This window comes from Mus caroli, unplaced genomic scaffold, assembly GCF_978045245.1.
Source record: "Mus caroli unplaced genomic scaffold, Mus_caroli_1 scaffold_16, whole genome shotgun sequence".
NCBI lineage: Eukaryota > Metazoa > Chordata > Mammalia > Rodentia > Muridae > Mus > Mus caroli.
Window position 1 is genome coordinate 2,526,313 of NW_028227271.1, and position 10,772 is coordinate 2,537,084.

The 10,772-nt window shown below is 50.5% G+C and overlaps 1 protein-coding gene across 2 annotated transcripts; it reads left to right on the forward strand.

The window, feature by feature from the left end:
- The first annotated feature begins 367 nt into the window (after positions 1-367).
- LOC110310203 (keratin, type II cytoskeletal 75) lies at positions 368-9,364 on the forward strand. 2 transcript variants are annotated; one of them, XM_021182942.1, is made up of 9 exons: positions 368-868; positions 1,370-1,584; positions 2,515-2,575; positions 3,103-3,198; positions 3,910-4,074; positions 5,851-5,976; positions 6,100-6,320; positions 7,976-8,046; positions 9,126-9,364. In XM_021182942.1, the coding sequence occupies exons 1-9, from the start codon at positions 368-370 to the stop codon at positions 9,362-9,364; spliced, it is 1,695 nt and encodes a 564-aa protein (XP_021038601.1). The 2 variants fall into 2 exon arrangements, with proteins under 2 accessions (XP_021038601.1, XP_021038602.1); XM_021182943.2 differs by having other exon boundaries at positions 7,976-8,010; positions 9,129-9,364.
- Positions 9,365-10,772: the final 1,408 nt, after the last annotated feature.

The window sequence follows — 10,772 nt, forward strand, 5'->3', positions numbered from 1 at the left end:
TTTTTGAGTCCATTAGAAGATGCATGGTTAGGACATGACTGAAAGCAATTAAGTTTATTCTCACTGGTCTGCTGATCAAGTTACAACTAGAAAGAAGTTTCCACGTGGGGGAGGGGGAGAGGGAGGCAACAAACCAACCAACTGGTGGCTTTTTTTTAAATGCCATTTTCTGCGGGGTACTCAGGGTGAGCTCAGGGCTGGCAGATGCCTAGGGGATGCCATCAGCAGGGGCCCCTTCATTAATCAAGCTCCGCCCTTTGGGGGAGGCCCATAAAAGTCTAAGGACCTGCACCTCCCTAACCGCCTGGCTTCTCTATCCCCTTCACGAATCTACCTCGGAGTTCCTGTGCTGCCTTCTTTGTCCATCATGTCCCGGCAATCCACCATCACCTTCCACTCCGGCAGCCGCAGGGGCTTCAGCACAGCCTCAGCCACCACGCCTACCGCGGGACGCTCCCGCTTCAGCTCCGTGTCTGTGGCCCGCTCCTCAGGAAACAGTGGGGGACTGGGCAGGATCAGTGGTATTGGTTCTGGCTTTGGGAGCCGCAGCCTCTACAACCTAGGGGGGACCCGGCGGGTCTCCATTGGTGGATGTACTGGCAGTGGCTTCAGGGGTGGCTTTGGTGGCAGGGCTAGCAGTGGCTTTGGGGGCAGCAGTGGCTTTGCTTATGGAGGTGGCATTGGAGGGGGCTTTGGTGGCCCTGGCTTCCCTGTCTGTCCCTCTGGAGGCATTCAAGAAGTTACTGTCAACCAGAGCCTCCTGACTCCCCTCAACCTGCAAATCGACCCCACCATCCAGCGGGTGCGGAAAGAAGAACGGGAGCAGATCAAGACTCTGAACAACAAGTTCGCCTCCTTCATTGACAAGGTGGGCCTGTGCTCACCCATCCAAGTTCCCAGTGCCTGGAGTCACTAGGTGGGGGTGGCTCATCTCTGGAGATAGCAACAATGGGGGGGAGGGTCCCCAGGAGAACTTTGCTCAACCAGTGCCATCCATGGACATTCTCAAGTCAGGCCATCTGGCCCACAGGACCTTATAGAGATGCTTCCTTCTCCTCTCTGGGAGTCCCCCTCCAGAAAGAGAGGTTCTAACTATGCCGCTACCCTGGCGCAAAGTATCAGCATTGAGAAACTCAACCCAGACTCCATGACTCCTGCTAGGTTGGTCCCCATGTCCAGTCCATTAAAATCCTAGAGTCTCTAGGGTACTTCCATGGGCTCTCTCATTTGGAGGTGGATTTATCATAACATAGCCGCTGATCGATCACAGCGTAAAAGCCCCTTGTGCTTGTCTCCTTTGTTAGCAGGTGTGCCTGTTTCTGCCTCCCCGGCTTCTCAAGTGAGACTCATTCTCTCTGCTCCCCTGTAGGTACGCTTCCTGGAACAGCAGAACAAGGTCCTGGAGACCAAGTGGAATCTCCTGCAGGAGCAGGGCTCCAGGACAGTCAGACAGAACCTGGAGCCTTTCTTCGATGCATACGTCAATGACCTCCGCCGGCAGCTGGATGGCATCACAGCTGAAAGAGGCAGACTGGATGCTGAACTGAGGAACATGCAGGAGGTTGTAGAAGACTTCAAAGTCAGGTGAGTGGGGAGACAGGCTCCTGGCTGCACACAACCGACCCTGGGGCTGTTTCCTCTGAGGTCCAGAGAATGCAGAGGCGAGAATGCCACACCAGCCAGGAATGTTGGATGAGCAGGGAGCCCAGAGTGCAGGAGACGGAGGGGACCAAGGTGCCTTCGTCTCAGCATCAGGGCTAACAAGGAGCCTGTTCTTATCTTTCTACACCTCTGAGGTGGGCACCAGCAGCAGCATCTGTCAAAATGAACACTGCAGCTAATCCTGGTAAATGGAGTTGCTTCACCTTCAGCTGTTTATCTCCACTGGATTTATCTCAGTCCAGGGGCTGAGATGGCTTGAATTTCCCAGATGACATAAGCTCAGAGTGAAGGAAGGTAGCAAGGAAGGAGGGGTTCTGTTCTTCCTTGTGGAGGTGAACACCATCTGCTCATTGTTTGGGCTACAGTGCAAAGGCTACAGCTAGCAAGTCCTTTAGGTAGCTTAAGCTCTACTTCATCACAAATGACCATTGAGCACAGTTCTCAGTGGTCGCCTTGAGGCCCAGTGGGAAAATATTTCAAACAAAATACATCTGAAAGACTGTCCCGGAACAAATAGTTTTCTTTGCCATTTCAGCAGCCATTACTGAAGCAGCGTATGTTTCTGGTGATTAGGATTATGTGTCTATACAGTGTTATAATTGCCTGAGCACGTGATTCTGTTCCCGTGAGTCTACGCTCACCTTCTTATAAAAAAAAAAAAAAAAAACAGAAGGAATTATCTAACTTTTTTATGGAGGAAGAAACAGAGGTCAAGTGAATCACCCAAAGTCATGTGCAGGTCACCAAAGAGCTGGCAAGAACGGAAGAGCGTTTAACTCTTGCTACAGCCCTGGGAGAATTAAGCGGAAGCCTTGCTCAACCTCACACACCCCCTTCCCCTCATTCTTGCAGGTATGAAGACGAAATTAACAAGCGTGCGGCTGCCGAGAATGAGTTCGTGGGCCTGAAAAAGGTGAGTGGGGCGTGCGTGTCTCTTAAGTGAGATTGATGTATGAGCCCGTAATCCCCGAACTTGGAAGAGCCGAGCCTGAAGCCAGCCTAGGCTACACGGTGATACCATACCTCAAAGAAAGAAGGGCTGGATGTGTAGATCAGGGGTAGGACTTAACGCAGCATTTACCAAGCCCTGAGTTCAAGAGCTGGCCTTGAGAGGTAGAGAGACAGAGCTTCAGAGAGGAGGCTGGAGGAGGAGAGGAGAGAGAAAGAGATTGCGTTTAAACTTTAAATTTCAGAATATGAGGCAGTCTGGCCCTAGGCTCCCACAGAAATATGACATCAATGATGAGATCATCCAATGAGCTCAAACCTTTCAGAAGATAACCCTTATATCAGTATATATCCCTACTTCTGCTCAGGTTTCTGTTAGCCCACGAAGCTTAAACCCTGGTTTTAGTGACCACCTAGTCCATTCCTCTGGAAATCCAGGCTTGATGCCCTCCGCTCGCTTCGACTTACTGTTTGGATCTGGGGTCATTTCAGGACGTAGACAGTGCCTACATGAACAAGGTGGAGCTGGAAGCGAAGGTCGACTCTCTGACTGACCAGATCAACTTCTACCGGATGATCTATGAGGCAGTAAGAATCTGCAAGTGTTTCTTCTGTTGCTCCTGGTACCAGAGCCTAGAAAGGAAAGGATGCTTCAGGGTGTCATTCACTTAGTGAGTTGAGCTGGTATCTCTCCCCGAAGCATCCTACGTGGAAGCCTGCGGGAAAGGTGGTGCTGGAGAGGAATGCTGGGAACTTTGATTCATCAAACAGTTTCAACTCTGAGACCTTTCCTCAAACATACAAATGGCAAGACAGCCCTAGCCCTAGAGGGGATGAAGACTGCACTCACTCTTTTCCTCAGCTATAGTTCAACTCACGATGGCTGCTTAGCCTCTGAAGAGACTTCATTAGGGGGCTCTGCCATTTGGAAAGCAGATACCTGGGGCGGTGGAGAGACAGAGGAAGGAAGCAGTGCAGTCACTCTGTGGGGGTGGGGTGGCTGGATCGGCTGATTCCAATGAGCTCCTCTGTGAGACATGGGAACCCATATGTCGTGATTGTGTCACCAGTGGAAAGCATCACTGGAACCGGAGAGAACAGGTCCCACCACCACACTGATGAGTCGTCTAGGAACTCCCAGGGCCATGATTAACAGGACTGGGGGAGGGGAGGGGCGCCTGGAAAGACTTCTGCCAGGGATGCCAGAGAAGAGAGTCCTAGCCTAAGTAGTTAGTTACCTCAGAAGTGCAAGGTCCCTTCCTTTTTTTCCTGGGTGACTCTGAGTTGACAACCCTGCAGGAGCTGTCTCAGATGCAGAACCAGGTGAGTGACACCTCTGTGGTCCTCTCCATGGACAACAACCGCAGCCTGGACCTGGACAGCATCATTGCCGAGGTCAAGGCCCAGTACGAGGACATTGCCAACCGAAGCCGGGCAGAGGCTGAGTCCTGGTACCAGACAAAGGTGAGACACTACACTCAGGGTGGGTACTCTGAGGCTGCACTCCTTCACATCCCTCACGGAAACTGCACAAGTGGAGTTTGACACCAGGGAAATCTAGCTTAAACACAAGTCTAAGCACACACCACTGTGTTGCCCAGGAAGTGTCCGGTGCTCAGAAGGACGTACCTGATCCACATCTCACGATAGATGGAACTGGGTGAAACTCCAAAACGATGAAGAAGTCTGCATCACGGCCCTGAAGGGCTTACGAATTCTTCCTCTAATCTGGGCTCCTCCACTCTGCCAAATGGAGGTTTCTGGTTATAAATACAGAAACTGCAATCAGAAAATTCGGGGTCTAGAAGTTCAGAAAGAGGATGGGCATTCCCAGGAGGGAAAAAAAGAAAGACACCACAGGGTTTCCAGCAAGATCTATGTCTTTGGTCCAGCAGAGAAGGGTAAAGGAAAGTGAGAGACTAAGAGGGATTTAGTGCTGACAAGCAGCTACAAGATAAGGATGCACACACTCATACCAGAAGGAGGGCACAATGACCTTAGAGAAATGCCACTGCAAGCCTGGGTGGCCAGGTTTGTCCTAGAATAGTGTGGCAGGCCCAGAGCCATCCCCTTGCTAAACCCAGGCCCATCAGAGGGACATCTGCCTACTGCTCTCTGACCCCCATCACTTGTGCTGCCCTCTGTACTTTGTTAGTCCCTTCTGTAGGAAGTGGAAGAAAAGAAGCAGTTTTCCGATGTCAGGGGTCCACTGTGCAGCTCCTTGACAGTGAGAGAGATTTAGGGTACACTTAGCCCCAGCAGGATGTGACATTGGTAACAGACATCTCCCTGCAGTTTGGGTTTGGGGTTGTTTGTTCCTTCTAATCCTGAGAATCTGGCCGCAGAACAAGCCTAGCTGTCCAGCACTTTCCAAACAGTGGGTCTTGACTCAGACAGGAGCCTTTCTGCAGAATAGGCTGGAGGAGGCAGGGTGTGGCAATCCCTTGTATACAAGCTTGCCCTGGGTACATTTAGCATGAGTATCTCTAAGACCAGAGGCTCTACTAGGTCAACGCAGTGCCTCCTGTAGCCTCGGCACCATCCACATGGTCTCCTGCCCTTCCTCTCTGATTCCCAACACCACTGTCTACAGGGTTACCTAAACCCATGGGCATAGCTGATCCTGATACAAGAAGCGGCACCACACAGTGGCAGTAAGCAAGCTACTTCCTCACTTCTACAACTGACCGCCATTTCCCCTGCCTCAGAGTTTCTCATAGCTCCTTTGTACAGTGTAGATTGTTCTCTCTCTGAGATGACTATATAGGCACCTCTCACCCACGCTGCAGATGAGAGCTCAATGTTTCTCCTTCAGTCCCTTTCCTTTCACACACACACCACCACCACCACCACCACCACACCACACACCTTCAGACCCAAATTGCACTCCTTTGTGGCACTCTGGAAGACCCTGTTTGTTTGCCACTGGATGCTTACATGTTTGGATACACAGAGGCAACAGTGTAACAGGCAACAGTGTAACAGGCAACAGTGTAACAGGCAACAGTGTAACAGGCAACAGTGTAACAGGCAACAGTGTAACAGGCAACAGTGTAAGCATCTGAGAACCAGGCTCAGCTCAAGCTTGTGTGCTGTTTCTAGAGCTTGATACCTCCCAACAAGCAGATGGGCTCAGAAAGAACAACCCGGAAAGAGTGAAAGAAAGGGAGTGTGGCTGGTGAATGAGTACCTGCTTGGCTCACAGGCATTTGACTAGGTGATCTGCTCTGGTTCCAACAGTACGAGGAGCTGCAGGTGACAGCAGGCCGGCATGGTGATGACCTCCGCAACACCAAACAAGAGATTTCAGAGATGAACCGGATGATCCAGAGGCTCAGATCTGAGATCGATGCCGTCAAGAAGCAGGTACAGTGAGCGCAGGAATGCTCATTTCTTCTGGATTATCCCACCACCTCCAGGGACTCCTATCCAAGGATCACAATGCCTCCAGGGTCTGCCCACAGACTCATGCACCTTCTTTCTCTTCAGTGCTCCAGCTTACAAACTGCTATCTCTGATGCTGAGCAGCGTGGAGAGCTAGCTCTCAAGGATGCCCGGGCCAAGCTGATGGAGCTTGAAGATGCCCTACAGAAAGCAAAGCAGGACATGGCCAGGTTGCTGCGAGAGTACCAGGAACTCATGAACGTCAAGCTGGCCTTGGATGTGGAGATCGCCACCTACAGGAAGCTGCTTGAAGGCGAGGAGTGCAGGTGAGGGGAGAGGTGACAGTAGTCTGTTCTTACAGCAGACAGAACTTACCTCAGCAGCCTGAGCTGTGGCATTGAGAAGGTGCAAATCTCTTTCCAGACTGCTACATCATTCCAGGTGCGCCCCGTAGAAGCATAAGGGCTGAGCATGTCTAAGCAGTCACACCCCGTTAAAGGAAAGTGCTGGTTGCATGGTAGACCTGAAAAAGTGGAGTAAAAGGCTCTGGACTGAAAGAAACTGTCCTACATTTGGGCTTATAGGTCCCTACTCATTATGAAAAGTTGTTTTCCCTACAGCCCTTAATTTCTTCAGGAGAAGAATAAAGGGACTAGATTCTGGGACACCCCAAAGCTCGTAGGATTTTGGTAATCTTCCATTTGGCAGCTGTGTCACTAAGGACGAGTTACTTAGCCATCCCGCATCTCAGTGTTCCTATCTGTCAAATGGAGGTAGTGATAATTCTGATGTTGTATATTGTTTAAAGGGTTAAAATAAGGCAATGTCATGAAACACTTGCAACCACTCATGGTATGTAACAAGTGTTTGCGGGTTTTATTTAGGTTTTCTTGTCGTTTTGTTCTTGGAGCTGGTGAGGTAGCTGGATGGTTAAGAACATGTTCTGCTCTAACAGAGGACCAAAGTTTGGGTTTTGGCACTCACAATGGGGGGGGGCTAATAATAGCCTGTAATTCCAACTGCAGGGGATCCAACACCCTTTTCTGGTCTCTTCTGTCAACTACACTAGTAAGCACATACCTACACATAGACATACACATAAAATTTAAAGTCCTATTTATTTATTTTTATATGTGTGAGTGCTTTTCTTGGAACCTGTGGAAGTCAGAGAGGGCATTGGATCCCCCGAAAGCTGGTGTTACAAATGGTTGTAAGCCATCCTGTGGGTTGTGGGAACCTGGATCTTCTGTAGGAACAAGTACTCTTAACCACGTGGTTGTCTCTACACCCCTAAAAATGTTTCGCTAAAGTTAAAAAACATACAAATCTTGCTGGCATCCAATTTAGTGGCTAAAGGAATGGGCTTTGAGGGTAGATAAATCTTGTTTCAAACCCTGTAGTCTCTGATCTTCACTTTCCCGCTGTAAACTGAGATGATAATTTCTACCTAACAGGATTGCTGAGAGAAGGAATGACTGTAACAGGTGCTCAGTAATGTCGGTGTTAGCTCCACGTGAGCACTTAGGGATGAAGGCCAGTTGCTAAGACAATAATAGACTGGTTGTAACTACTGTTATTTTCATGATTTGGACACCTCTCCACACCTATAAGAGCCTTGGTGTCTGACAAGAATCCCTTGTTGAGAGAGAAATATGGTTACAAAGAATGTACTGCCATTCTAATGAACTCTAGTCTGCGATTGGTTTTCGCTTCCTCGGGTGGGGGCCTGGTTCAAACCCAAACTCTGCTTCTAAAGTTACAGGCATCACGGCTCCAAACCGCAGGCTCCATTTATGAGACCCTTACTATTTTTTAGTATCTCAAGTATTTTCAGAGTTTTAAACCTGCATGACTTCTTGCAATAAAAGAAATAATAATAAGGGGGTTTTCAGTGCACTTAAGACAATCACAAATTCATCATGGCAAATGCCTGCCAAGTGACAACCTGGATAGTAACCTTCCCTCCTCTCTTCCCAACCAGGCTGAGTGGAGAGGGAGTTTCCCCAGTGAACATCTGTGAGTATGACCCCTGTGGCCTGGGGCTCACGTGGTCAGGAGAAGGGTGGATACAAGGCAACTGAGAGAAGTCCACAGGCAGAGTTCATTTTGAGACAGTTTGGGGGGGCCTCTGTTTGTTGGAGGAGAAGTCATAGTGGGTTAGAGGGGCTTGTTTAATTTATGTATTTACTTACTGTAGTGTTGGGAGTTGAACCTAGAGCCTCTCATGTATTATGACTATGCTCCCAATGCCCACCCTGTCTTACCCTCTGCCTCATACAAACAAGCTCTGCTCCCAGTCATGTCTTAGTATTTTGTTTGTTTCCCACTGAGTTAAACCCACAGCACCTGAGTGACCATAGGTGCAGAACTAGAGAGATTTGGGGGGGGGATTTAAGACAGATTTCGTGGGACCCAGGCTGGCTTCAAATTCCAAACACCTTCCTACCTCTAGCTCCCAGATTAGATGAGAGTCTTTAGGCTCGAGGTTCTTCCCTGTGGAGTGACAGGGTCAACCACTGTACAGGTTGGGGCAGTTCCTGAGATGGTCTTACAAGATTCCTTGGGGTTGCAAGTCTAGGTTCAAGAGTTTGGAGGTGAGCATTTGACAGGGCCAGGGTGCACCAAAGCTCCTGTCTTTGCCTAGACGCTCTGGAGAGAACGCTTACACTAGACACAAGTCATAGCTAGTGAGATGGCCCTGCCAGCTCTGAACAATCGGGTGAGAGTTTGCTACTGCAGAGTATTGCTGCCAGGAGGTGATAGGCCTTTCCAGTAGCCACTACCTGGGTTGACAGTGCCACGCCACAGGGACTGCAGGGGAAGGACATGTGTATTCCTGTAAGCATCCAGAAGGAAGGAGACTCCAGAGTCAAATCTGAAGAGGCAGACAGGCTCAGACAGAGCAGCAGTGGCCTTATATAGCAGAGCGGGAAGTGTCTCCAATAGGTTCTAGAAGAGAGGCAGTGGGCAGAAGAGGGGAGGCACCACAGTCCAGCAGAGGTGGAGGCAGGATCTCACAGCACAAGCAGGAATTAGGACGGCCAGCATCTGTCTGTGACCATAGAAGCTCCAGGACACAGGCACCTTCCTTCTCTTCTGCCTGCAATTCTGATCCTGTCTCCTCTTCCTCACAGCTGTGGTCACTTCTACGGTTTCCAGTGGCTATGGTGGTGGTGCCAACATTGGAGGTGGAAGCCTGGGTCTTGGTGGGAACAGTGGCTACTCCTTCACGACCAGTGGTGGGCACAGCCTGGGCACAGGTCTGGGAGGCTCTGGCTTTACCACCAACAGCAGCCGGGGCCCAGTGGGCAGTGGCTCCAGCATCAAGTTTGTCTCCAGCACATCATCCAGAAAGAGTTACAAGCACTGAGGTGGCCAGCAGGCAGTCTCCCTTGCCACTGCTCCGATGCCTCTTTACACTTATAACTGGATGCCTGGGGCTCGTCTCTCATATCCTCTTCACAATAGCACCCTTCCCAGCTGCCAGGGATCCTGGCATCCTGGCTAAACCCATTCCCTGGCCTATGGCAGCCTCCTGACAGCCCTAGGCTGCTCCTGGTACTTCTTTGTGTTAGACACACAGACCCAAAGCTCATGCCCCTCCAAAGTTCACAATAAATGGACCTGCCAGGGCAGGGCATCTGCAAACACCCCCAGATATCTACAGATGCCCCTTCAGTACCACCTGCCCCTTTCCTCCAGATGCAGCAGTGGAGGAGTCCGTGTCTCCCAGGCCATCCTCAATGCCAGGCTGTCTTGTCCTTCTCTGGCTGCTTATAAACTACCAGCTAGAGTCAAAGCTCCTCTGTTTCCACCTGGAATGTGCCTATTAAATGCATGTGTCATGTGTTTGGCTCAGTCCTCTGTGTGCAGTGCTGATGAGCCTGGAGCAACTCTGACTCTCGGGCAGCCTCAGCCAGTGTTATTCCATACAAGCAGTACTCAAGGCACAGCAGCTCTTGCCCCTTCCAGAGGAGCTGGAGGGGGGATAGAGAAGGGGGGAGCATGGGGAGGGCAGCAGACCAATAGTCTTCCTCCTCTAGCGGCTCCTACTCTTTGGAATGCTTGTTTGGGAAGTCCCAACCCCTGGGCAGAGCCCTGCCCAGCCTCCTGCTCTGTATGTCATGCAGGGTGAGGCTATACCCTCCCCAAATCAGCCTGTGTTCCTGGGACAGCACTGACGTAAGATGGGTGGTCAAGGCACTGGCCAGCAAAGGAGCTGATTGTTCCCTGACAGCTTCAAACTTGTAGACCTGAGCAGAGAAATAACAGAGCAGGAGAGGAGTTAAAAGTCAGCCCCGAGGCCAAGGAGCAAATGAGCCCATAATTGCAAGACAGGGAGACACCAGGAAGCTCCTCATTCCTCAGTTTATAGTCTCCTGGACCCCTCCCCTCAGGACCTAGGGGGATGATGGGACTAACCAATGAATGGGATGGAGGTGTTTGGTCAGGGTGGGCTTGTCACATAGGATTACTGATAGGAGCTGCCAACCAGAAAACCACCCACGCTCAGAAAGGAGAGAAGTTCTATCATAGGAGTCAGAAGGGAAGGATGTGAAATAAGAGACCAAAGTATAGAATGGTTGAGGGTAACAATCTCAGAGTAGACAGGAAAAACTGTGCAAATAATTGCCAAATTCACTAGCTAAGACCAGGGAGGAAAGAAGAGGGTGGGAATGGGGGGGGGGGCCTCAGACTACTTCTTAGGAAGGACCAGAGACATCACTTTCCCCTGCTATGTGAAGCACAGGATTCTGGGCACACAGCCCAATCAGCCA